Genomic DNA, 27,683 nt, shown 5'->3' on the forward strand with positions numbered 1-27,683 from the left:
ACTGACACACCTGTTAGTAGAGCCATTGTAGCAGTAATTGGGCAAGAAATCATAGTTGAGCTCCCAGAAGACATGCAGGGTTATCCGGCCATAAGGAGCAGACACGTTGTGATTGGCCTCCCGGAACATGGCGTCTAAGCTGTCCAAAGTCAAGAATTTACTGAGAAGCTTGTGTGTCAAGCGGTTGATCTCCAGCAGACCATCCAGTTCCTTAAAAAAAAAAAAAAAAAAAGCAATAAATAAACAAATGGTCTACAACCCTATACACAACACAAATCATAATCTCACAACAGTGACAGAATAGAAGAACCATACCATGATTGAGGTGAGGTCCTCACTCTCAAAGCGATTTATGGCCAGCTCTAGAGACTTGTAAAGGGCAGCTGAGACCCTCTGAGTGATAAGTCTGTTCAGATCAATGGAGCGGCCTAGGAGCTGAGATTCACAATCCGTTAGAAAGGGAAACACAACAAGATGGCAAAATAACTGAGGTGACAGTTTAACACACATGACTGGTAAAGGATATACCTGGACGTGGCGTTGCTTTAGCAGAGTCTCGTAGCGGTTTGAGGCAGGCCAGGGAATATTTGCACCTTGGTTCTTGCAGTCAGTTCTCAAACGTTTGTCTAACAGAAGACTGAAAGATTTAAGGAAGTGAGGTTAAACTGGTTGTTTGGAAAGAAACTATTGTAATCTAGTGAATTTCAACTATAGTTCCAATTGTTTTCTTTACATTCATTCGGATGAGCTCAAATACTACCTAGTTACCACTTTAATTGTTCACTGTGACCATTTCAACTTATCTGCTCACTTGGTGAGACGTGACAACATGAGATGTCAAAGTTGGTTGAATGTATTAATTGAGCAATAGTCTACTGGTAGTACATATGAACATTTCACGTTTCACTTACCTTCCTGCAAGAATCTTATAATGGGCAAATATCTGATCAGCCAGTTTGTAGACAAACTGATCAAAGCACAAGTTTACCTGAAACAACAACAGAGTTTCAAATTAAACCTGCATGTTTGAGCATATGTTAACAGCAAAAACGTTACTACAGAGAAACATTAGCACAATCTCTCAGAGTTCAACAACAAACATTAGAACCACTTCATATATAATGCGGAAAAAGTAATGTGTTGTATGACTCCAAACACCCACTGTGACCTCAATGATAAACACACAGAAAGGTGATAATTCCACTGACAGTTTCAACTTAAAAACTGAGAATTTATAACCATGTAAAAGTTGAAATACAGGCAGAGCTGCTGATGGATTGCATTAGGTTGTCCCAATGTACCTGATCAGGTAGCCAGTGAGTGTATATTTCCAACTGTATTCTGAGTTATGGAATCTAACATGATTTCACACACACAATTCTTCTAGATAGGCAGTTCTTTTTATTCGTTTGACAGCTGTCATGCCTTCTCCGTCATCGCTTTGTCTTACTCCAACTGCACATACATGCAGATTAGCAAAGCTTTTAGTTACTACATTAGTTGCATTTATATAAGCTGTTATGTAATGACAAAAGTTTCTAGGAAATAACAGCTAATACACTGTAGGACTGCAACTGTGAATAATATGGAAAAATAGATAAATGTGAAGAATGTATTTTTGACATCACAGGAAACACCATATTGTTTGTTGTTTAGATGGAAAAAAAACCTAATCACCCTTCATATAAATCAATTACATCAGCCATATATATTGTTTAGTCTGTTACCTCAGCCTCTATTTCATCGTAGAGGAACTGCTTCTTGAATTTGGTCAGGGCGTAGTGTGCGCTGTCATTGTACAAATCCAAGGGATACAACACATACCTGGAGACGATTCAAGGACAAAAAAAGTTTTACTCTCAGGTGCCTTCATTTGCATTCAAGAGTGACAAAGATGCATCAGCAAGTGAAGAAAGAAGGAAAAAGGAAACCGATAAGCATTCACATTGGTTCAGAGCTCAAGATGTAGTAAGGACAGTACAGAAAATACCATGATATTTTTCAAACCAGAGAAATCCCATGATTCATTGCAGTCTTTTCAAAGACAAATTTAGGTGTAACATAACATAAAACATAAATATTTTCAAATGTGTAAACCCTTAATTGAAATTTCACATTACAAATCTAGAAAATTAACAGGAGTGAACATAGTGCGGAGCAGGTATTACTGTTACTACTGTGTAATTTATACAGTCAGCTTAAATCAGCTCATTTAAACTGAAATTGAAATGTATTTGGGCTTTGTAAACATTCGTATACAGTGATAATACACAGATATTTCAGCCATTTTTGATAAATATTTGAAGAATTACAGCACTTATGGTTCATGCCAGTTGACGTGCTTAATGGCTTATGAAAAACCTGCCTCGTATCAACATAATCCCGCAGCAAAGATTTAAAACACCCATGAAACATTCATGGTTAATCCCAAAGGTTTAGGATTTCACCCAGCATCCTTTTTTAAAAGATAAGATAAGAAGTTTCAGCCACTGTAGTTTCTTCAAATCCTCTGGCCAGTAATGCCACCAATAATCTCACACAGCCAGATGTCCGTCTCAGTGAATTCAAAGCACAAAATCCGGTTAGGAAAGGACAAAGAAACAGCGTGTGTCCTTCGAATTATCAAGGTAGACTAGGAGACCTTGTCTTTCCACTTCTAGATGGAAACAACTTTAAAAAAAAAAACTAACCTTTAAAGGGTGAATGAAATTTGATTAGTATAGTATAGGAAGAAATAGATGAGGTACGTATTGAAGAGTAATGGGCAAGGAATGCTACTTTAAAGTGTCAACAAGAAGAAGAAGCAAAAAAGACATTTTACTCCATCATGGAAGCTTCCTTGGTCTCGAGGATGTGGTCAGTGAGGATCCAGGGCATGGACATCTCGATGGGGAACTGAATCCTGCGCCCCATCGTCAGCTCCAGGAAGAACTCTCTAAACCACAACTGGGAGAGGTCACAACACTGCTGCAAGGTCTCTGCATGAAAGAGAAAACCAGTTTTATAAAAGTGGCTCCATTTAATGGGGGTTCTGCATTATAGAAACTGCTTTCGGGGGCTATAGGTTAGACTGGTGTTTTTTTCTTACCACTAAAGTTCAGTAGATGAGTGTAAAAGAATGACTCGCGGTGAAACTTCTCAATATCCAGTATGGTGGGACCTTCCAGACCGCTGCGCAAGGTCTTCTTAGAGCCACTTCTGTCAGCAATTAGGGACTCCAGCATTGTCCTCACCATGTACAGCTGGATATAAATACATATATTATTTTTTAAAAAAGAGAAACACTGCAAGTAAATCTCATTACTGTGAACATATTGATGGTTTTCTAGAAGCAGCATCAACTGTAATAAGGCAAAGCTATTTCTCTATAGGATTAATAAAGTTTTTGAATCTTGATTCTCCAAACACCACATATCCTTCTAATACAGGTATTTTTTTATCCCATTACAGGTGGAAAGCTACTAGCAAAGCTCGTGCATCTGTGTCAGCTCCATCATGATAAAAACATTATCTTTCGTTATTAGTAAGGACTGTCAATGTTCTGTTTTTAATGGCCTAAGCAGTATCCTTTTCTTTTCCTGCTTGAGTTCACCTAAGTGGACTTTAATACTTCATGGACTAGAGCTAAATTCTGCTGATTCAAGGTACATAAAAACAGAAGGTGATTACTTCACTGAGCTTTCTAGTCCTGCACCTGGAAAACAAAGATTAGTTCTCGGAATTGAGAACTAAGCTGATGAATCTGTGGGGTTTATGTGACAGAATGGATGACAATACGCGTTCATCCGCAAACACTGGCACTATGCGTAGCATATAACATAAGTGTGCAGACAATTCCTATTCAGCACTGTAATGTATAGATTGAAATTGAGCCACACAAGGGAACTGTGGAAGGGAAGGCTTCTCTCTTTTTTTACATGAAGAGACAACAATACATAACAGGTACATGTGTGATGCAAAGCAGCCACGCCTGAAACCTCATGAGCTCATATTAACTCCCTTATCCAGAGGTGTTTCATTTCGACATGACATGTCGCAGACTTGAGCTCAAATCTGATGTCCCACAGGGGGCATCATGACCCTGATTAATGTGGACTAGCAGCAGCTGGGGTAACAGTGTGCGTGACCTTGAGGTTTGGGAAAGAACAACAAGACAAACGGTTAACACAAGGTGTATGTGTGTGTGTGGGTGTGTGTGTGTGTGTGGGGGGGGGGAATCAGACCTGTGTACTGGAGGGCCCCACAGCACGACGAGGAACCTTTATGTCGAAGCCACCCTTGGGATCTTTTTCTCCACGGAGAGCTGGGTCGTTGTGAGGCTCCCGGCCAGTCTCCCAGTCACAGACTGTCTTCCGGATGGCCTGGAGGACACTGCAGTAAGAGGACAATTGGAAAAATGCAATGACACATCTCTTCACCTATGGCAAGACATACACTGTTATTGTGAAGTAAACCTCTACAAAATCCTCTTAAGTCTGCCTCTATCGGCCTGCAGTCCTGTGCACTCAGTACAAAAAGAATCTTTTGTTTTGTGTATTTTAGGGAACAGGGATTGAATAGAGTCATACATGAATAAATAACCAATATGAGCAGGGCATATGGGTGTGAGAATTCATAATCAAGATGTAATCTGTCATGTGATCGATACCTCTGGATGACATTTTTCTTCTTCTTAATGGCTTGTCGCAGTGGGTCACGCAGAGTGACTTGAGCAAAGTCCTGCAGAGCTGAGTAGATGGTGTGACGGATGGCATGGTTGAATACACTCTCCATGCGCCCCATTAGCACCTGGAGTCCCTTTATCATAGCGATCACCTGGCAAAAGCATAACATCTCATCAGTGTCAGGATTACTATCATTTAAAAAAAAAAAAAAAACTTAATGTATGTGATAATGTCTGTCTGTGACTGACTTCCACAAGAGCAAATTTCTCCTCGCTTGTGTAGTTGTATCTGGTGGCTCTCTCATACTCCTCAGCACTGTCAGGGCACTCCTTGTTGGAATATTTGTCTGTTGGATGAACCAGTTTCCAGGAGTACTATGGGCAAATCAGAAGGTTTTTAGAAATTTGGCCAGAAAAAAACAACAACAAATAAACCCAATTCTATTGTATTTTCTTGGCTGTACAATCAATATTTCCTCACCACTTCCATGACATGAGCACTCCACTGGGAGAGCAGCTGGATTCCCTGCAAGGCCAAATCAAACAGCTTCCTGTACTCAGAGTCTGTCTTTTGGACTTCCTGACGCCCCGATCCAGTCACCACCTACATGGACACAAAGTTACACACTGTTCAGATCACACAATCCAGACTTATTCACTGAACAGGTCAGTACATAGGCTTTGCGAGGCTTTAAGAAAATGGTAAAAAAGGGCAAAGTGGCGTGGGATTTAATAAAATGTACTGCAAACTGCAAATTTATCCGGTTGTTTTCAGCATTTCTGTCTGCATACATCAGCAATTCAGTTCCAAAAGTCAGTCAGTGAAATTTCTGAATCACAGTGAATTGTGACCCTTGAAAATCCACTGGGGCAAAACATCTGCTCCAAACCTTGTTACATCACCAGTGGGAATTAAAAACCTCCCTAACATAAGACAAAGCTCAACAAGACAATTGAAATAGCCATGTGGTGGATTTACTATTACTTTCCTTTATTGAATGGGCTCATATCTGGCATAGAGGTGAACACACACACATCCATGATACCACTCCAGAAGTTTATTAGCAGGTACTCGCCTCCAACAACGTGACTGATGACAAATTTTCACCAGAACTGTACCTGAGTAATTCACTTTAAGCCCTTTAATTCCACACTAACCTCGCTGTTGCTATAGCGAGCCAGCTCCGAGATGAAGCGCATATGATCCTCGCGGATCTGAATCATCTGCTCACAGATGTTGTACTGGGGGCTGCTGGATATAGATGTGCAAGTCCACCTAGGGGGTAAGAGAGAGGAGTGCTATTATATCAGTGCATTACACATTACTATGTTCTTATCCATGATTGCATATTATAGTCTACAACCATTCTGCATAACTGTAGTTGGGCAAGGCAGTGCTTTTAGCTAAATGCTAACATTAGCACACAAAGAGTGCTCACAATAACAATGCTGCCAAGCTAATGTTTAGCAGGCACATCACTTTCCTGTCACAGAGACATCTCAAGGAAACAAAACATGTGTGTGTTCCTCTTACCTGGATTTGTTCTCTTCAAAGTGAGCACTGGTCTTAATGTACCGGGACAACTCAATCTGCATGTCACCAAACAGAGGGACCACCTGGAGTTGCTATGAACACAAAACACACACATTTGTTTTAATACCATATCAGTGCTCACACAGTCTGACTTAGAAAGCTGGATATTTCAGAAAAAGGATACGAACAACCAAATGTGGGGAAATGTTTCAGATTGATTAAGAAACAAATGGCAAAATTAAATTATGGTGCTGAAAAATATTAACAATCAACCACAATAGAATGGAATTGACTTTGCTATAAATTAAGTCTGACATCTGTCTGATATTAGGACATGAGATGACACACTTTTAAGTTTACAGAAAAGTCACAATTTGTCAACAGGCAAATGATCAAAGTAATCTATTAATTGCAATTTGCAGCCACATTTTACCTATGATTATTATTTACAGTTCACAGTTGTAAGTATAAAACTGAACCAGGTGCTCTTTGACATTTGCTGGTAAAATGTAACAGATTAATATGAAGGTATATTATGTTTCACTTAAAATTTCCAGGAAGTCTGATTTGTATTTACTTGGTAAGGCTCATTTATCACCCAGAAAAGCCTCGTGTTCACAGTGCGTAAGAGAACAGCTAATCTCATAAAACTGTGGTGCTGTCAGATTTTGACATATCTATAAGTGGACAAATTAGAGACAAACCTTATCAGAAGAATGATTTTATAGTCACTTGACAATCAATAGCCACCAAATATTACTAACAGTCTGAGATAAGTAAGGGTTTATTTTAAAGAAGCAGCAATTATGATGAATCAAAGAAAGAAATGTTGCTGTGTATGGAGTACTACAGTGTCTAAAGCTGTTTAGTTTTGCACAAGAATCACGTATATTTAAACCTAATTTATATCTTTTTTGCATTCTTTTGCATTGCTTCATTATTTGTACTATAATAAATTGCCTTTTTCTTTTGAAAGAAAATGCAAATATAAGGTAGGTTATAGCCTACAGTTTGTTGGTCAATTGCTGTAAGATATTGTAATGTGCTGAATTACAAAACAAACTGATAAAACATGTTTATGGATACATATTTACCACATTCATTAACATCCATACCTTGAAAAACTTGTCAATCTTGGTGAGGTTTATTCTCTTCTTGGCATCTAGCTTGTAGATGTTGCTACTGTTTCCATCCATGAGGTATAAGCCAAAGCCCATTACCTGGGGAAGTGAAACAACAGTTAAAAATAGAATAACCAAGACTGGCAACACTGCTTCAAGGGATTATTGCAATTAAGAAGCAAAGGATCACAGGAGCAATCATTAGTCAATCCACAGTTTAGGGGCCAGGTTTCACTAACTTTGAGCAACGTGTGTTTCTCATTGGGTGTGAGGTACATCTTGTTCTCGTAGTAATCGACACACAGGTTCACAATGTCTGCCAGCAGCTCCTCGTATCCATTAATAACTTCAAGCTGCTGCTGCAGAGACTGGAAGACAGAACATAATACATGATCGAACGCCACATACTAATGCTAGAAACTTTCATTCACCACTAAGGCATTTTTCAATTCAATGTTATCCAAAGTTTTCTAACCTGGGTGATTTTGTTGTGGTTTGCCAGGAACATGGACAAGTTCTGAGATTCCTGAATGGATGAGGGCTCTGACATCTTTCTGAGGAACTGAGCAGCGCTGGATCAAGGCCAGAAACAGATTTTGAATTTAAAAGCCACACCAAACACACATTAAGCAATGGTCTTCTGATAGATCTACACAGACAACCCTAAAATGTAAGGTGCACTGATGGGGCAGCTGAAGGGGGATGTACAGCGATAGAGACTTGAGTTGTGATCCAGGTATATAGTTTGCACCCAACTCCCTAAAGTTTCCTTTATGCCCTGTGTTGAAAAGCTGCACATAGAAAAAAGCAGTGGAGTGAAGAGGAAGCTGAGTCAGTTTTGCACATCCCTGGTCTACATGCAGTACTGATGCTGCCATCTACTGTCTATTGTGGTAATTAATTGTATGGTTGTATGACTGTTTCTGATTATACCGTTTGTAGGCAGAGTGGTCGTTTTTGACGCTGCATTTCATGTTCTTAAGCTCATCCAGCACAGCAAACATGTTGATGAACTTTCCAAGCGTTAACAGGTAAGCCTCGGAGACAAAGTCTTTTCGGCGCTCAGTGTGACAGAGACGACGGACTTCTCCACAGAAACGGTCGATAGCTGTGCGCTTGAAGAGTAACACAAAAAAAAAGGTAGAAAAATTATAACATTGATTTAATATGACCAATCAAGAATAGTCTCTTTCTTATAATACTGAATAAATATATACTATTTACCTGGAAGTACATAAAATTCATGAGCTTAGTGACTTCTGGCTCCAAGACCTCTACAGTCTTTTCATAGATCTCCACTCTATTGGGCTGTTCATTGCATTTTACCTAGAAGAGAAAAACAGCCAAAAATAATCAAATTCGAGTGTTTGCAAAGGGAGAACGTGGTTTAGGGAAACTTCATATCACTTTATCTAATTGAGATATCGTAAGACTAAGACTGAAATTAATTATCTCTATTATCTCAAAAACTGACGTGATCAACCAGCAGTCAAAAACAGAACGTTTGTCGTTATCATTTGAATTTGTTTGAACACAAATTCTCACATTTTAGAACTAGGGAAAAGCAAACATTTGACATCTTTATGTGTAAAATAACACAAATGATTAATAGAATGTTGCAAATTGCTTCACATTCGTGTTTTGTTATTTGAGTAATTGCAATGACAAACACACAATATAGCCAGAAACCGTGTGCTTACCTGCGGTATTGCACGTGAGCAGCTCCTCCAGGTATAAAGCATAATGGCATACTCCTGCCCCTCCTCCAACGACTCATTCTAATTCAAAACACAAAACCTATTAATCGGACTAACCCATACCAAATGGACTCCCATTTTCCAAACCAAATAAAAGCATCAAACGACACACATCCAAAACTAGCATTAAAATCTGAATGTGCCATTACTTCTTTTGTATGTCACTTATTCTCTGTGGGTGGCAGGGACGTGCATTAGTGCTTTCAAGCCAGCCCTGCATCCATACAAAGTGCTGTTTGAGTCAGACCCTGAGCAATTATCCCTCACTAATTAGACACAAAGCCCTACTATTCCTGTTATGAAATTGTCCAATGAATCCATTTGTCCCTGAGCCATTTGCTTCAGGTTTTGGATCTTTTGAAGTGATTACTACACAATAGCAAATGCTCTGCTGGGACAAACAAGTGTCCCATGAGATCCTGTCCTTACATGCCTTTGACCTGTTTCTAGTGAATTCATTGTTCAATGCCATTACTGAGGTGAGACAGACAGCTGACAATCTTATAAAATAATTTCCGTACCATGCTTGAGTGGACGGTGGCCTGCTCAATGTATCTGGCGATGCCGGTGACAAATGCATTTCGGTCTTCAAAGTTGGTGTTAAAGTTGGGCTGTGGAAAGATGTTAATACAAAATTTCAGTGGTACAAATATCAGTTATATACAGGGCAAAACACAATACTGACAAATTCTAATATTTATACTGCTGGTAACCACAACACTGTAAAACAAGTGTGCTTGTGCAATGTGAATGCTGTTCTGCAGCCTCCAATGCATGCTCATCCTGTTGGGTACGTTGGTGTAACTGGTATAGTGCCAACTAAGTGTATTTGCCTGCAATGTATGTGTATTCTAATGCCTGATGCTAATGATGCTGATCAGGGTTGATCAATATTATTGTGATTCAATGTATGAGTTGATCAATTTATGTTTTCTTTATTTTATGTAACTGCATTTAAATACACAGAGTCAGCACTGACCTGATACATAACCGAGGAAGGGAGGGGCTCGATGCATGGCTGCTGGTCCGGGAGCGGCAGCTCCTCCAGCAGGTCCACGTTGGAGAGGGCATCCTCTAAAGTCACTGCAGTCGTCATGCTGCTGAAAAGGGCAAAATGAATCAGGTTTTCAACAGTTGTTTTGAAATGCAGGCCCAGCAGCTCTGCAGTAAGAATCACAGTGTTAATGTACAAGCTTTTAAAGCGCTGAAAAACATACTTTATTCACCACAGCCTCATTACAGGTTTTAGTGTTTTATGGTTTTGACAACCTTGGACACCAGCAGCAAAGTGAGGGGTGGTAAGACCTAACTGGACGCCGTCCTAAAAAAAACAGCTGCACAGAGTTTTAGATTCAACTTTGTGCAAACATTTATCAAGCTGCCTCCCTTATTCAGTATCAACCATCATGGTCTGTGTTGAAAACCAGTTGATCCAACCTGGACATATCTGTTGTTTTATGTGAATTAGAGTGTTTCTCCACACATCCTGACAGTCGATGGTGTTAAACACTAAATCTGATGCATTTAACCACCTATTTTAGATGTAGAATGACGAGCTACTACAGACTACTACATGCTTCAGTTTGCATTCTCATGCTGATGCTGACTGCTGGCTTTCAGACATCACTGACACCAAACAACCTTACTGAAATCAGAACAGTTGGCGAGTCAAACAATCCACAGTGACCGACCACTAACAAAAAAAGCACGACCAGCACTGCATGCACAGACCTGGGGTCAGACGAGTTCACCAACCTCCCCACTCCTGCAGATAGAAGAGTCCATACAATCAAAGCTCTGCTGCACAATAGTGATTTTTTTTAATGGGCCACTGCTACACACAGTAGCTCTTATGTCTTTTTCTGTACTTACACAGCGTTAGCTTGACAACTGATACTAATGCTCAGTATCTTCCTAGTTTTAACAGCCTGGCCTGTAATCCTTAACATGACCATGTTACTGTTTTAGGATGTCATTTGAGGAAAAATTGAAAAGGCTGTTGCCATGGGACTTGACTCTGTAAATAGACAATAACATTTCCACACCTTTGACTCATGTGATATGTGGTTGTTTTACAAATTAAAATTAATCACCATTTTATCGCGGGTAAATTGACAGGATATTTTAATGTTGCTGTCCAACAGAGTACAGTTGAGAAGTAGAAACACATCTCAGACTATAAAAAAAACTTGTCATGTTTCCATTTAAGCTGCTAATGAACCTAATGCAAACTAGAGAAGGAGATAATTTTACTACCTGCCTATACTATGGAATCATGGTTTTTAATGAATAAAAATAGTGCGATTTATTATTCAGGTATTATGCAAAGCATGGACCTGGATGCCTGATGCAAGTCCACGCATGCACAGCAGATTTCCACAAACTATGTGCAATGTGACCACTGTCAGCAGCATCAAATTACAAAAGGCAGTTGCTCTTTTGATGAGGAACATGAAGCCCAAACCAAAATGTTGGTTTGTTAGTATGATAAATTAAATTATGTGAGGAAGTGAAAAGTCTTTCAGTGCTTTTTGACAGATTACAAGGACACCTTTTGATAAATGAGGATTCATTGCTATAATTCTGAATATTATTTTTATGTAGTAAAAAAGATCTACAGATATCTTTGTCTGAGACTGATACGGGTTTGCATTAATAAGTGGTTTGATGTTACATCATAACCCTGACAATTAGATTTGTTAATTCATAAATGTTGACTAGATTATTTAATATCTAACATCTTAGAGTATACAGAAGACAAATCTAGAAATGTGCTGCTGCCCTAGTAAATACCTAATGTAGTTAATGTAAGTTGTAATCAATAAATACTTCATCCATCCATTGTCTTTAACCGCCTATAGCGTTCAGGGTCTCAGGGAGTCTCTGGAGTCTCAAATTAATATAACATGAATGTCTTCGAACTTTGGGGGGAAACCAGAAAACGGGGGGGAAAAACCTACGCAAGCATGAGGAGAACGGGCAAACTTCGGCTGCAACGCACCAGGGAACGGAACCAGGGAACTTGTAGCTACGAGGCAATAGTGCTAACCACAATACTTTATATAAACTGTATGGAACTGAAAGCGTCGAATATAATCCTGATGTATGTTATACAATTACAGAAGTTGACAGGAGTGAACTGTGTTTGAGAACTGAACAGGGAATAAATATAGTTGTGGTTAGAATTGATAGTTTTGGAAAGAGGAGGTTAGGCAGAAAGAGTTAAGCGAACCATTTTTTAGAACACGTCATTACTCATAGTCTTTTTTTAGCTCAAAGTGAGCTGTCAGCAGCATGACAGGCAGCGGATCACTCATCTGAGAGAGCAAACAGGGAACTACAAATCATAGACAAGGGGGGCATGTGATTCAGGGTCCACTCTGAGACAAGGAATGACTGGAAGTTGATGTCCAAGAAACTGAAAGTAAGTAACTGAAAGTTCTGCATTTTAAAAATAAAACACGTTTTTCTGCTTACTAACTGATATGAAATTATATTTAAAGAAAAAAAAAACATGAAGCAACAGTTTCATTTCTTCCAAATTCATGTGTAAGAATTTGTTTGTTGAACAACTTGAAAAGAGCCTTTAGAACAATGACCATTCGTTAAAAAAAAAAAAAGGAACCTTGGTGGTTTTGTTTTAGTGCATGGTTCCTGTTTACACAGCATCTGTTGCTGTCTCCACAGATAAGAAGAAGAAGATGATGCACAAACTAGACAAGTCATGTTTTTAAAAGTGTTAGTTTAACCTTGCAGTGTGTTGCATACTACACTTACTACGTGTTGCAGCCACAATTATTCTCACAGTAAGGAGCTCAGACCACGTAGGGAACCCCGTAGGTGTGTCACAGAGAGAGCAAACAAGAAGCACGTCTATGCAACAATGATAATACAAAGTATTAGTTTGCAATTATTGAAATCACACAAAAAGAACTTAATGTGGAAATCTGCATTTCTAACATTTTCCCTGAGTTACAAAATGGCATGAAAAAATAAAACAGTGGAGAGATTATGTTTTGATCCAAGTCACAGTTCCTATAAAGTCTTTTCCCAGTGAGTTCCGATTCCCAAACTCTGGTACAGGGATGATTCTAGATTTGAAGGGTTCCAGTCCTGAATGCAGACTATTGATTCAGCTGGTGCACCAACGTTTAAGCAGAAATATGGAGAAAACTGGTTCATCCTTCCAGACATGCTGAATGTCAGTAAATGAGACTTTCTTCGTGTCTGTTACTTCCTCTTTAACATTATCACGTTTTTATTCACTGATAATAAAACAATGCAGGTATGTTTTTTCAAAGGGTGCTTTGTATTTAGTTCCATTCTCATTGTCATCATCGTTTTCAACACATATTTTTTGTCATAGATTTTATTAACAACATTAACGCTGTTTTCCTAAGGGTGGCCCAACTGAGGAGAGTACTGGCTTTAGGGTGGCCATCCAACAATTAAAAGTAAGGGCTTATTATATAAATAACGTTTACACGCTCAAACAAACTTTTTTGAAGTGTGCAAAGATTGTGGAGTGTTTAGCCTGCTCACAATTTAACAGAAGTGGATTTTTTAGCTTCAGACAGTTCCTTCAAATGAACAAAACCAAAATAGACCCACATTGTATCATAAACAACTTTTTTTGTATTTGTTGGTCTTTAAGATGCTCTAAGCAGTAATCACAAAAACACGAAGTGCAATTTTAAAAGATGAAAAGAGTACAAGAACAAAATATTTCTGATCAAACAGAAAGTTGTGACACGCCACATTTTTATTCTTAATTGCGCTTATAATGAGATTTATGGAGTAATATTTGGGTCAGTGTAAACATAGCTACTGTTGTGATGTGGCAGCAGAAATATCAGAGAAAAAGCTCTAAACCAGAGAACCTCAAAATAGGCTGAAAAGCTTGATGATTAATTGTGATTTTTGTATTCATGCGTTTGTGTGAACTGACCTTTTTCCGTCACTGTCTGCAAACAGCAGTCACACTACACCAGTAAATACAAATCTGTGGTACAGCATGAGCTATATTGTTGTCTTGCACCTGGTCCAACTTTGACAAGTAGCAAGCTCTACCAGCAAATACAAATACCAGCAGATCACACATTTCTATATCTTTTTATATCAGAAGAAGGAAGCCACATATACACAGTATTCCTCACTAACATCAAAGTGAGAAACAGATGCAACAAAAACTTATGCTCTGCATAACACTTACCTTAACACATTTCCTCAGATATGGCAGAAACAGAAAACATGCAATAAAGGGCACGGAACAAACAGAGCCACTCTGAAGGAAGTTGTAAATGTTTCTCTTGATGGAGGTGTGAAAACCCAATATCTCAACACTTATTTTGCAGGATTTCACACCACAGTTACCAATGTGACACGTACGTCTTATCAGTGCACACAAAGTCAGTGCATAGCACATAACTGAAATTCTTTTAAGAAAATGAGTGCTTACACTAAATTACAATAGTTTCTGACTGCTCAGAGATCATCGGTAATTCTTACATAAACAGTCTTCTCTTAAATCCAGAAGCATGTGCTTAATCTAGCAGGGATACAACGAAATGAAAACAAATATTTTATCCCGATGAACAGCATCCTTGTCATGATTTGGATGTGTCTTGTCTATTTTCTCTACTGAATTCCAGGACAAGTAGGAATTCCTAGCAATGCAAATACAGCCGTTCTTATGGGTTTTACAGAAGCTGCATGCTCACATCGGCTCAAACGATAAGTAGGTGATCAAAAGGCAGCAGAACAATGGTGGTGAATACAAACCCACTGCTCAGTTTCAGTGGCTTTACCACTGTACTGTATATAACATACTGCAGTATATAATCTGAGCTATTTTGCCCATTTTGCCTTTACTGCCGCCTTAAGGATATTCAACCACAGAAAGAAAAAAAAAACACACAACTTTAACCAAAACAACAACAGATGTGGTTTTACCTACAGTATCTTTATGCTTCATCAGTTTGCTTCCTTCCTTAGTGTTGACAAACGAACCCTGATAAGACCCCAGCAAAAGTAACAAATAAAAGCAGCAGAAGCAACACATTCAAATCCCCATGTTACTGTGGGCACGTATATCTTATTTGACGGACAATGCAGTGGAAAACACCGACAATTCGAGGCTGAACGTGTCTTTTCACCCAAATATCAACGCGTCCCACACATTTCCAAATGTTTGGAATTTGTGGACTGTGTCGGCATTTACGGTGGATGCCCTGGCCGTGAATGCAACGTGAGTAGGGTGGGGAGTAAAGTCTGGTTCCTAAACGCAGCCACTTCGCCACTACAGTAATTCCCAACAACAAGCAAAGGAGGAGGAGGAGGAGAAGGAGGAGGAGGAGGAGAGGGGGTTAAAAAGGTTTGCTCAAGAAATAATATTCTGGTTCACATGTTGCAGTTGGTTAAAAGTTCCTTCAGTAACTTTGATCGTGCTGTGGCCATCACACATCTGGCAAACTCAAAGCTCTGCTCCAACTTACAATCAGTGACAAACTGTTCCAAAATCACTTCACAGTGGGGAAACCCGCTGCTAGCAATGGGTCTTTGTGCCGTGCGTGTTGCGCTGCCCGCAACACGTCGTTATCTGCGGCAATAGCTACATCCCAGCTCCGTGGCCTGAGATTAGTCACCGCTCGGGCCTGTGAGCCAGGAAAATGGATTTGCTTTGAAACAAGCTGCTGACCTGCTCGAGCTAATTTGTCACAAGTATGTTTGGAATATGAGCCCTTTCATACTTCACACTAACGTTGTGAAAGCCAAACTCAAAGCAACGCCACGCAACTTCTTTCTTCCCCCGTGGGTGAGTTAACTTAGCAACAAGTTCAGTTACACATTTAGAAACTAACTCGGGGACCAGTCGTTTCGACTCACCCGGCGCTGGTTAGCAGGGAAAACTTTAGCGTCTGTAAACCAGGCTACAGCGCCATTTAGTTGGGACGTTGATCCCCTCTGGCGACTGTGCAGTCCGGCTTCGAAGGCGTTTGGTCCGACTTTTTCCTTTCTGTCGTCGGGCAGAGGAATCTTTCCTTGGTCGGTGTTATTATCATGGGCGGGGGAGAGAAGTAGAGCTGGGAGTTCCTGTCCGTCAAACAGGGAAACTCAACAGGAAACTCGGCTCAGAGCTGCGGTGCTAGCCGCCTCCACTAGGGCGCGGAGGGAGGATAAAAGGTGAAGACACAGGAATGTACACTAACAATGTTCCCCGGGGGGTCTGGAGGGTGGTCGGCCGCGATAGCCATCCTCTACGTCACGTACACGCATGGATTGGACAGCGTGTGCAGAAATCTCACTTCAAATATCGTTTTTGTTTTTTTTAATGATCCCAACAATATAGTTTTGTATTTTGAAAAATGAAAGCTGCAAAACGAGAAGCAAATGTTTATTTGTCAATACTGTTTAAAATAAAATTCAACATCGGAAACAAAAAGGAAACTTTGGATTTTATTTGCAAATGAATTAAGTGGTTCATGCACAATTTCTTTAGTGCATACTGTTTATTTACATAAGGAAATACGCCAACGTTCTTTGTTGAAGCGATATCCGTTTATGTTAAACACTAATTTTATTCAGAAAAATATCCGCTGACCCAAACAACAGTGTAAAGGGCTGAACCTCTTCATTTCCCTTACTGAACTCCTAAAATAAATAAGACTAATAGGATATGTCTAATCTTATACCATGTAGTGTCTGGAAATACTCATGCCAGACTGTGGCCTTTTACATAAGGTGTAAATTGTGTTGCAATCAATAGAATTGATGTTTACCCGTTTTGCCTTCCTTAAAAATACCTTCAGTAACAGCCTTCAGCAGGGGAACTGAGAGCCAAACACAACATGACCACTACACTGACACAGGCCAGTAACTGTCTTCGTGCTTTAAGAGCCTTAGCCAGTATTAAAGTAAAAAAGGCTGTCTTGTATAGGTACAATCTGCAAAATGTTAGTTTGTGATCACTTTTTGTTAATACTATGAATTAGTTGAATTACACTGTCAATACTATTGCTAATACACTTTTATTATAAAGCAATGTTTCATTATGTTGCATAACATCATACACCTACATTGCCAACACAAGATTTATTGTGCTTATACACATTATTAACAATTAGATTTACAGTTCATAAAAAAGGACATTTACAAAATGTAATTTATGTAAATAGAGAAACTGATGTATTGACATAAGTAGCTTGTTTGACTATGGTCCAAAAAAGCCACACCATGTAATCCAAGTCTCCCACAGTCAGACAGTGACATCATCTGCACATCATCATGAACAATGACAACTGTTTAAGAATAGCTGGCAACAAGGAGAACCAAACAGTCCATTCTGCCAACGCACTGAAAGGAGAATTGGTCTCTCAGCACTGCTCAAACCCTGCCATCAGAGAAAGAGCGAGGGACTCCACTGTATGAGATGGACAAACACAGAAAATATGAGTAGGGACTGTAATAGGGTCACTAAATTATGCCAACTGATCATCTGTAGGAATGGGTTTTACTTACAATGAGGGAAGGAGCCACGACATACAGCCTTATTGAGTATTGTCACAAGGAACATGTGACAGTTTTTGAAATCTGACTCCATCTTATCGATTGACTCAATCCTGTAATTACGAGATAAACACAGCACAACTTAGAGGTTTGGTTGTTGGTATCTCCTAAGGTGTGCAATGCTGAGGCGTTCCTGAACATCTTGACATCTTTAAACAAGCCACTGCAAAGATACTGACATTATGAGCAATGTGTGTACGATAAATTCATTCCCATCTAGTCAATGTGTGAGCTCTTACTTCCAGGCTCCAAATCCGGCCTGCCATCGGTCAGAGAAGATGAGGACTAGATTGAGAACCTTCATTATTGCCTCCTTCACAAAACTGACCTGAAAAAAGCAGAACTCCACTGAACAACAACATATAAAATCAAAAAAATAGAAATGCAGACAAAATGCTCGCACTTCCCAGCTGCCTAGATGTGGAGACGGAATATGATTACATGACGAGGACAAACATTAATTTACTATAATTCCTTTCCGTCCAGCTTAGATAATGAAGCCTGTTGCTAGAGCTGATAGATATACAGCATTGTGAAATTAACAATATCAACGCTCCACTACATCTAATTTGAGTGCCATTTACTTTCTCCCTCAATAGGCAACGATCATGGATGGTTGCCAAATATCTGTAATGGATCTTGATCAGCTGGTCCAGGTCTTTGGCTTCCTGTACTTGGTGCTGGAACTCCAGTCCAGTGCTGTGCAGAATCTGTTAAGAAAGTAAATGAATAGAATAAAAAAATGATTGAATAAAATTTACGTGCAAATCATTTAGTTTAATTTAAAATCACAGTGGTTTTGCATAAATTAGCTCACTGTGTACAAATCCCTTCTCTATCGATGGGAAATAAAAACAGAGGGTAATAATTAACAAATCAAAGATAACTTATTTATCAACATATTAAATGCTGAACACCTGGTGGAACATCTCACAACTAATGAGGTTAATTACCAACAGGTCAGTATCATGACTGGGTAAAAACAAAACGAAGAGCATCCCACAGAAGCTAAGTCATTTAGAAGGATGGGGTGATTTACATTGGTCTGTTAAAGACTAATTAGATAAATAGTTTAACAAATCAAGAATAGTGTAAAATTGCAAATAATTTGGGGATAATAATAATTTCAACATCTATGATACATAATATCCTTAGAAATTCCGAAAAGAGATCTCAGTACACAAGGCACAGGGTCAAAAACCAAAAATGAAGGGCCATACTTTGGGTCCTTAGGGGCCACTTCACAAAAAGCAAACATGATTCTGTAATTTAAATCACTACATGGGCTCAGAAAAATATCTCTGAAAACTATTATCAGAGAACGGTTTCTCGCTGCATTCACTAATGGAAGTTAAAACATGTTGCTGATATCAAATACAAAATGAGCTTCCATTCAAACAAAAATTGGATTTCTCAGTTTCAACATTTGATATGTTGTCTTTGATGTGTTTTTCTAAAAATCAAAACCATTTTTAAATTATTTTGATATCATTGCATTCACAGTGTCCCAACCTTTCTGGAAATGGGTACAGCACTTCACTAGTGACAATTTTCAAAAACATCATGTATATTGATTTTCTTACCTGCCCTATATTTCCTGCTCATTTTCATGTGCAATGAAAATCACCTTGCAACTTTTGATTAAGTTAATTTTCAAAAATGGTAGTTTCTGGTTTTAACAGTATGGCCATTTAAATTACAATTGCCCTTTAAAGCAGCATCACTTATTTTCACCGCCGAATGAAATTTTTTGAATCAGGATGGTGAGCAAAGGAAAATTTAACGTGGTGACTGTTGCAAACAATCCGATTAATAGTGGTTACATTCCCTTTAGCTCCTTCATTATGGTGCATGTGCACAGTGAAAATGTGTATTCTAAGATTCCTCTCACCCGGGTCATGATGTAGTTGTGAAGGCTGTTGACAAAGTGCATCAGTTTGACCCTCAGCAGACACATTCGGTGAATCTGCTGATTTATAGGCTCTTTGACCTTCACTTCCTCAGCTAGACCTCCCTCCAGTTTCTTAGTGATGTCTGTGAAATCTAAATGAAAATGTCACATATAAGAAAATGCACTTTAATTATTAGTGACTTACAGAATGACAGAATGCACTGAAGCTCCACAGCATACACAGGAAATGTATGCAAGATCAAAGCCCAATCTGTTGCCACACACGCCTCTTACTGAAGCATTAATTTGGTGAATGTAGTAAAATGGAGAATTCTAAAGTGCTGATCCTAAAAAAAGACTGCAGCTAAAAAATACTCTTACTAGAGGAGTGGGAATCAGTTTTTTTTTTTTTTATCTTTTAGAATTTTTGTTTAAAAGTCACTGAAACAACTAAGCAAATGTCAAAATAATAATACATTTTCTGTAACACAACCAGTCCTAACTCTAAGGCCTACCACTAAATCGAAGGGTATCCAAACTGTATTTGGCCCATTTGATCTGCAGCAGGAGGAGAAATACTTGATTGTAGATCTTCTGACACTCTGAGCTGATCACAATATCAACCGGCCAGGGGACCTGTGGAGAGTAAAATATGTAAATGACACATTGACAAAATGTAAGCAAACACACTCCCTTTGCTTACCTTGTAACTGAGGGTAAGAACTTCTAGATTATTCACAGGGTGTTTTTTTCTAGAAGGATCAATGGTTTCTAAGAAGACTGACAACCTGTAACAAATAAAATGATGGGAGTAACTGAGACATAATTAAAAAAAAAAAAAAAGATGGCAAAACAAAATCTGACTTATCTGACTGTTCACTTATAAAGACATGCAGTACCGACTACTATCCTCTGGGTAGCGCTGTCCCACTGCCTCTTGCAGCTGCACGTTGAGAAAAGATGGCTGCTGCCAGTTCTCCTTCTCCTGCACCTTGTCAAAGATAGCGGTGTAAAAATCATACATGGTGTCTCCAGCTTCTAGCAGGAAGAAGTTCCTCATGGCTTGGAGGTATTCCAGGAGCCTGGGTAGACATCAGATGCTTTATATCCATTAACAGGAAAAAAAAAAAAGGATTCTCAATCATTTAACTCCAGCAATGAGGCTTACTTGTAGTCCTTTTTCAGAGTCTCCATCAAGTTCCCACAACACTCAATGTACCTCCTCTCTATGTGTGGATAGAGACAGGACCGAAGGGTGAGCTCAAATGTTTGACAGGTTACAGACTGAGATGAGCGGTCCACAATAAAATCTCCTCCTGAGAAGCGTTCATGGAAGTCGCTCTGCTCCAAAAAGAGCCTGAGGGGCAACACAGACAAGACCGGCTTCAAAACCCCCCAAAATCTAATTATTTGTGGACAGATCCATTTTTAGAGATTATAAAAGCTGCATTAGTGAAAGCTACATTGAAGCCCTGAGCTTTTTTCTTGAAAGGATAAGGCCTGTAGATAACAAGCATTAAGGGTGCAATTTCTTACCGGGCAAAATTAATGGCCAGTAATGGATCATGGACGTCTTCGATCTCCAGATGTTGCGCCACGATGGACTGCATCTTTACAAGTCTCCTCTTAGTGTTCTGTTGATCCGTCACTGTGTCTCCTGGGGGTTCCTCTTGGCTGCTGAGGCGTGACTGCACTGACTCTAGAAATAGTGAGTATAAACTCTTCCTCTCTGCATCTACAGTGGAAAACAAACATCTTTCAAGAAAATACAGTAACTCCCAAACGGATTGTACATCACACAGAAACTGAAATAGCAGCACTTGCAGGGCAAATCTAACCTCTCGATGATCTCTGTGAATGCTCAGGCTCCTTACAGTCCAAATTTTTAAGCAACTGCATTGACTTCCCTGCCATGATAATCTGCTTGAGGACTGGTTTGAGGAAGGATACCATTGTGAGCTGCCTGTTGCTGGAGCCCTGATCCCCTCCAGAGCTCCCACTGGCTGCATCGCTCACCTTTTCCTCATTATCCACCATCTCTGACACACTGTACAGTGTGTAGGTGGCATACCAGAAATCCCTGTGGTTCACTGGGACATCTTTGTTTCTGTGTAGGAAAAACAGCAAACGTTTGGAGGTTGGACATGTTGGAAGTCATGCCTTGTGAAAAAAAAAAAACATTTTTGATTTATACCTTTGGATAATAAACTCCTTGGCAGGGTCAAACAAGTGGCCATGAACAATCCATTCATCCACAATCTCTAAATAGGGTCTAACTGTCTCCGTCCAGAGAGAAAATAATAGAGCCACCTGGAAGGGAAACGTGACCAAAATAAATGCTTGAAGATTTGTTATTATGATCTACAAACACTGCCTTCCTTATCTGAACCAACCACTCACAGCTTGCTCTGATGCTTCCCCGACACTATCATACTCAATTATAGCCTTGTACAGGGTGTTGAGTAAATGTGAAGCCCGCACAACATTTGGGGTCTCAGGGGGGACTTCAGCAACTCCAGTGCAGAAGACTTTGTGCAAAACTTTGATCTGTGCCAAGTGAGGACTGAGTCGCTCAAGAACAGCGGACAGGGTCACGGTTTCATCTGCAAAAGCGAACAACTCATTATATAGCATCTGCCATAAGACACAAATCAGTGTTTGTGGTGACAGGGACAAATATTAAATACAGCAATACAACAGCACCATTATGGCTATACAGCGTCTTGCTGTACTGCAGCACAGATGCGTCCTTTCTCTACTGTGATCAGTTGACCTCTAAAGGGCCTGTTCTAGTTCAATTACAGCTCATACATATTAATAAGCTAATAAAAACAGCTATATAATATTAATAAACAAAGGCCATTCTATACACAACATCATTTACTCTGCAAGATCTTTGTAGATTGTATTACGTAATATTAATTAAAAAAAAGATTTCTTTTTGTGAAGATTTTTGTGGAACATAATCACCTTTTGTCTATTAGCATTAAATTTATGATGTATATAATTTTGATTTTAAAATATCCTGATCATATGAAACTATAGCACTATATGTGCACTGTATTGTCTGCTAATTATTAGGTTGGTGGAGTCATGACAGTGACGTTGTGTGCAGTGTTTGCCTTCTGTTGTCCAAATCTGTGGATTAAGTGGATCAAATGATGGTGCTAAGGCAGTCACAGTGCTTTTAGTTTCACCCACAACTAGTGTAGTCATACTGCACTAAGTACTGTTGTTCGGAGTTAAAAGGAGGTTTTGACATTCTGAGAGTCATCTGACTTACTGTAGAAGATACAGTGCATCCGGAAAGTATTCACAGCACTTAACCTTTTCCACATTTTGTTATGTTACATTGTCTGCCTTAAAGTTCTACAAATACCTAATAAAAACTAACAATACGTCATAATGACAACGTGAAAAGTTGTTTTTTTGATCTCTTTGCTAATTTAATTTAAATTTAAAAAAAACAAAACAGGAAACACATGTACGTAAGTGCATGTATATATACAATATATATTGTGTTATAGTTGTGCTGTAACCTTTAGCAATGTGCGTAGGCATGGTTTTGATCTTGAAGTGCTTCCTCTTTCTTCAAGTCTTTATCTTAAGTCTAGTTAACCACTGGCTGTTGCTTCATTACAGATTGACATGAGCGTGGTCTCAATGTTTTTGACTTGCTGTTGGACGGAAAATTTGTATTATTAATTCTAAAAAATGTTCATCAATTAGTATAAATTTGAAAGTGACATTTGATATAATTTTTAGTTCAACTGTTGTTCAATGTGAATGATCACACCTGTATTTTAATGCGACTGTTACGTGTTAATGCTATACTTTTGTGCGCAAAGTCAGACACCTTTTAAAGACTACGTGTGTTATGACAGCATCATCTTATAAAATGCAGGGTTATAGCATTATATCAGAATATATCCATTGATTTTACACACTTAAATATACTTGCCATTACATATGAGCTCTCTTTCAATTGTGGTCAGCTCCTCTTTGAAGCTCGTAAAGTACTTGTTGAGTGCCCATACAAAAGCCTGGTAGGTCCTGAAGGGAGGCTCAGAGCCTTGCTTGGAACTGTAGGAGGAACTGGAGCCTGGTGGGCAAGGCTCCGAGCTGTACCCTGTCACCTCGTCTATGAACCTCTGGAGCCTAAACACTGCCTGCCCATACACAGCAATGTGTTCCAGCACAGAGCGCAGACAGTTCTGCAGCAAAAAAAGGAAAAAGACTGTAAATTGGACATGGAATCTAAGTTATGAGGATAGAAGTATATCTTAACTGGAACTTACACTAGTCAGATGAGTTACCACAACATTATTCCTTACTGACACCTTGCCATCATGGTGCTGGAATATAAAGTGTTTCTGCACTCCAGACAGGAGCCTGCAACATAATAGGCATATGATACAGCTCAAGTGTAAATTAACACCAAAATTGACATAAGCATATAAAGAACAAGAGAATTTCAACAACGACTCAAATGTTTACAATGTTATTACAAGTTAATAAAAAGGTACAACTGTGAGATTGTAGGGGATTTGTTTTTTGCTCGTACAAAGAACGTAGTCAAACTTTTTAGCATCATTACATCTTACCACAGTGTCTCCCGTATTACTTGGGTCTCTCTGACAAAGGCCTTTTCTTCTGGCAGATACAATGGATCAGTGTTGTACAAGTGCTGGTCCCTGAGAAACATTTAAACATTTTAAATCACTAGAACTCACACTGTCCCTAAAGCTAACTTTAACTTAACTGTTAACACTATCTTTGCTATTTATATGTAATAAAAACAACATCTATCAGTTCATTAAACTTTTTACTCATGATATATGGTCAGTCAGGGAATTAGCATTAGATATTGGCATAAGTTTTGAAATTTGAGCCAAATTCATTAGATGTATACCAAACACTTTGGGGAACAAATCATAGAGTCATGTCGATAAAGTCATTGAAGCTTGGGCTCCACTTATATAGCACTTTTCTACCTATTGGCACTCAAAGCGCTTTACACTGCTGCTTATTCAGACATTCACACTCACAATCACACACACATTCCTACGGGGATTGAACCAATAACTGCGAGATTGGTGGACAACCGCTCTATCTTCTTGCACCGCAGTCACCCTCATAATGTGACTAGAATAATGTGAAAGTCTTAACAGTATATGACATTAATTATCTAATCCTATTGTAAAACACAAGACGTGTGTGAAAACATACACGTCATTTCAACTATGCAGTTGTATAATATTGTGTCACTTTTCCATATTGTGAAATCTAGCTTTTTCTTAAAATATGATGGCATTATTCTTGCTATGTAGTCATTATAATTTGTCTGAAATACTGTGTGTAATGTAATTTTTTTAAAGCTTATACATAAGCTTCTTAGTCTAACTAAGCTTACAATACACCATATGAACCCAAACAGAGGAAACCCACATATGTCATATCAGCATTATATAAAGTATAGCCATTGATTTCACCACTTGAAAAGCTCAATCTTGCAATTACCTTTGAGCTCTCTTTCAATTGTGGTCAGCTCCTTTTGGTAGCTGGTACAATACTTGTTGAGTTCCCACACAAAATGTCCTTTACAAGGGTGTAAGTGTTTCTCCACACCACATTCTAAAGTAAAGGCATATATAGTTTGGAGTCTTACCATACATTGAGCAAGTTGGAGTGTAAATGCAAGCTGTGTGGAAAACGAGGAGCATGAGCAACCCAGTACGGTGTCACTATATGTTGTTCAAGCCAGGTTCGGGCTTCAGGTTCACCAACTGCAAGACACAAACTGAAATTATTTCCATACTAGTTTAAATGTGGACTCACAAGTGCTTGTTTTAGTCTCAGTGGAAAAAGCTTCTGAATGCTCCAATTAAATGTTTTCTGTTAATAGGATGAATTGCTGTGTGATGAGTTCCCACCTGTCCACGTAACTTGGACTGCTTTGTTAGTGTTGTCCTGGTCTTCCTGGGGTGTTCTATCTAACTGGATCCCAGAGTCCTCTCTGCTGATTGGCTGCTGACTGTCATTGTCCTCACTCTCCTCCTCAGACCACTCCTAAAAACCCAATCAATACTGATTTAGATAGCAGACCTAGTACAGCGACTACAACTTCACAGCCTCCATACATAAAGAGTACTGTGGATCCATGTAGATGTTTGAGAGGATCTCCTCTCACAACTGAATCGGCATTTAAAGACAGTGCTTGACAAACATCTCCCTGACTCTACAGTTCATTTTGTTACTTCATGATTATTATTATAAATTACAATATTATCCCTGAATAATACAATATTCAGGTGCGGGTACTATAGAAGGTTATGTCCTTAACTACAGGGTTTAGGTTTTATTTACTCACAGGGGTATCTGGGTATGGTCCAGTGTCTATGTCCTCACCCTCCATCAGATACTGAGCCCAGTCAAAATCGTCCTCCGGTTCTGCATATACACACACATTAAAAGGGAAACTAAATAGGTTAAATTGTTTTGAAATGGAAATAAGCAAATAACTATACACCCACTCACCAGCCTCCTTCACCCTGGGTCTTTCAGTAAAGATAGTGTTTGATGGGGACCCTGACAATACGAGCAGCAGTGACAGTATGCTGTAGTGTACATCAGTCTGGAAAAAAGAAACACAGAAGAAAACTGTAGTTTTTGCTAAATAGTTGACAAATATATTGGCATGATCTAAGGCTCTGTGCTTAAAGATACATGGGGCATGAAGTTAAGTATTTATAAAAAATGTGTCTTCATGTCAGTAAACTCTCTCTCAACTAATTAATTATTTTGCCAGTCTAAAGCATACCCTTGTTCCATCTGTATTTGGCAAGGGGGAGTTCAAGAACTCTTCAGTCAGCCTCATCCAGCTTTCAGCTTTAATCAGATCAGAGTGGACCATGAGCTTTTCATAGATTCTGAAAAAGGAAGCAGATAATACATGACTGTATTAAAAGTCTCGACATTTCATAAGGAGTGGTGGGTTGAGGGTGTGTGGTGCAGTAGCAGCACGGTACAAGTAAAATAATAAATCAACTAAAAAACATACTTTAGAAAGAATCATTCTAAATACAACTATTATGTCAAACACATGAAGTACAGATGTATGTAGTACAGCAGATGTTGACTTTTATATGCAGCACATTGACAGCTGAATGCTACTCTTTTTTATTTGGTTGGAGCTGTTTGGTCAATGATTGGACATATTTGAAAACAAAAAAGATTCTATGATTTGGTTAAAATGACTAATTTATTTAACAATATCCACCAAGACTCATGGCCCCTGCACAAGACAATACAGGAAGGTCTTGCAGTAAACACGGGTCAAGCATCCTGGAAGGCTAACTGGTAAGTTTTGTCCCTGCAGATGACAGCTGCAGGGTCAATAGTATGACAGGCACACTCACCCATTTACACTGCGTTGGACTTTGTGGCTGTCCACGTCCAAGTAGCGGTGGAACCTGTCAACACATCACACGATTAGTAGCATCGCCGGTGGAAGTTTGGTTACAAGTTAGCAGGTGCAAGCTATGTTAGACCCGCTCGTATCAATGGCTAACTCACCTAAAATTCGACCAGGCAAATTTCATGGCCAACTGAAAATTCTGGTCCTCCTCATCCTCCACCCCGCTAATACATCTTATCAACTTCTTCGTTTCTCTCTCCGTCTCTTTTTCAAAGGTGCTCCAATGTGCCATGTTGATGGTGACAGTGCTGCAGTTAGCTTCACGTTACATGCACCTACTTGTAGCTAGCTATCAAGTCCATCAGTACATGCTTGCTGCTAGTGCAGCTAAGGTTGATATTATGCAGAGAATAATATTTCAAAATACGCCATTAGTTACAGAGGCGAGGAAGCCTCTCTTATGTTAGTATCGCGCGGCGTTCGCCTCCGTCAACAAACGACAGCGAGAGCGCATGCGCAAAGCAACAATAATTTTAAAAACGTTCAAAGAGTTATTTTTTAATTTTTGTCTAAGCGCTCTTGCTATTAATATTATTAAATAAATATTGAATAGCTCTTGCTATTATAAAGACTATTTAAACTCAGCAGTAATTTAAAACACAGAGCCCATAATGCATTGCACCCCAGACAGATTACGGTATCCGCTAGAATCTCTTCTCATTAAAGGCATTCTCC

The 27,683-nt window shown here is 39.1% G+C and overlaps 2 protein-coding genes across 3 annotated transcripts in view; both read right to left on the reverse strand.

The window, feature by feature from the left end:
- The window catches only part of cyfip1 (cytoplasmic FMR1 interacting protein 1), a 26,222-nt gene extending 10,005 nt beyond the window's left edge, over positions 1-16,217 (reverse strand). The window contains exons 1-22 of one of the 2 annotated variants that reach the window (XM_067512366.1): positions 15,961-16,217; positions 10,055-10,172; positions 9,597-9,686; positions 9,019-9,096; positions 8,543-8,644; positions 8,252-8,433; positions 7,794-7,890; positions 7,558-7,686; positions 7,313-7,417; positions 6,198-6,289; positions 5,822-5,939; positions 5,145-5,267; positions 4,913-5,038; positions 4,649-4,815; positions 4,224-4,371; positions 3,089-3,242; positions 2,822-2,978; positions 1,728-1,824; positions 912-988; positions 529-637; positions 316-435; positions 11-210 (exon numbers count right to left, since the gene is read on the reverse strand). In XM_067512366.1, coding sequence (XP_067368467.1) covers positions 11-210; positions 316-435; positions 529-637; positions 912-988; positions 1,728-1,824; positions 2,822-2,978; positions 3,089-3,242; positions 4,224-4,371; positions 4,649-4,815; positions 4,913-5,038; positions 5,145-5,267; positions 5,822-5,939; positions 6,198-6,289; positions 7,313-7,417; positions 7,558-7,686; positions 7,794-7,890; positions 8,252-8,433; positions 8,543-8,644; positions 9,019-9,096; positions 9,597-9,686; positions 10,055-10,171 — 2,588 coding nt within the window. In that variant the 5' untranslated portion in view covers position 10,172; positions 15,961-16,217. Of the gene's footprint in view, positions 1-10; positions 211-315; positions 436-528; positions 638-911; positions 989-1,727; positions 1,825-2,821; positions 2,979-3,088; positions 3,243-4,223; positions 4,372-4,648; positions 4,816-4,912; positions 5,039-5,144; positions 5,268-5,821; positions 5,940-6,197; positions 6,290-7,312; positions 7,418-7,557; positions 7,687-7,793; positions 7,891-8,251; positions 8,434-8,542; positions 8,645-9,018; positions 9,097-9,596; positions 9,687-10,054; positions 10,176-15,960 lie in introns of both variants that reach the window. The other variant, XM_067512365.1, reaches the window with a different exon arrangement.
- Positions 16,218-16,846: 629 nt separating this feature from the next.
- tubgcp5 (tubulin gamma complex component 5) lies at positions 16,847-27,515 on the reverse strand. Its single transcript, XM_067512367.1, has 23 exons — positions 27,107-27,515; positions 26,950-27,003; positions 26,352-26,460; positions 26,069-26,165; positions 25,902-25,981; positions 25,465-25,600; positions 25,200-25,317; positions 24,136-24,225; positions 23,830-23,923; positions 23,493-23,745; positions 21,932-22,134; positions 21,726-21,841; positions 21,370-21,638; positions 21,068-21,266; positions 20,700-20,888; positions 20,431-20,613; positions 20,235-20,319; positions 20,047-20,167; positions 19,532-19,683; positions 18,225-18,350; positions 17,880-17,968; positions 17,593-17,693; positions 16,847-17,494 (listed from the first exon to the last, which is right to left on the reverse strand). Exons 1-23 carry the CDS (start codon positions 27,238-27,240, stop codon positions 17,448-17,450), a joined length of 3,045 nt encoding a protein of 1,014 aa, XP_067368468.1. The 5' UTR covers positions 27,241-27,515; the 3' UTR covers positions 16,847-17,447.
- Positions 27,516-27,683: the final 168 nt, after the last annotated feature.

The sequence above is a fragment of the Channa argus genome, chromosome 8, assembly GCF_033026475.1.
Source record: "Channa argus isolate prfri chromosome 8, Channa argus male v1.0, whole genome shotgun sequence".
Taxonomy (NCBI): domain Eukaryota; kingdom Metazoa; phylum Chordata; class Actinopteri; order Anabantiformes; family Channidae; genus Channa; species Channa argus.

Excerpts from the sequence above, each read along its gene's own strand:
- tubgcp5 (XM_067512367.1), bottom strand. The coding sequence starts at position 27,240 with ATGGCACATTGGAGCACCTTTGAAAAAGAGACGGAGAGAGAAACGAAG. Across the intron at positions 23,924-24,135 it reads GTAATACGGGAGACACTGTG|GCTCCTGTCTGGAGTGCAGA; the intron begins GTAAGATGTAAT and ends ATTATGTTGCAG. Across the intron at positions 21,842-21,931 it reads GGGAAGCATCAGAGCAAGCT|GTGGCTCTATTATTTTCTCT; the intron begins GTGAGTGGTTGG and ends TTTCCCTTCCAG.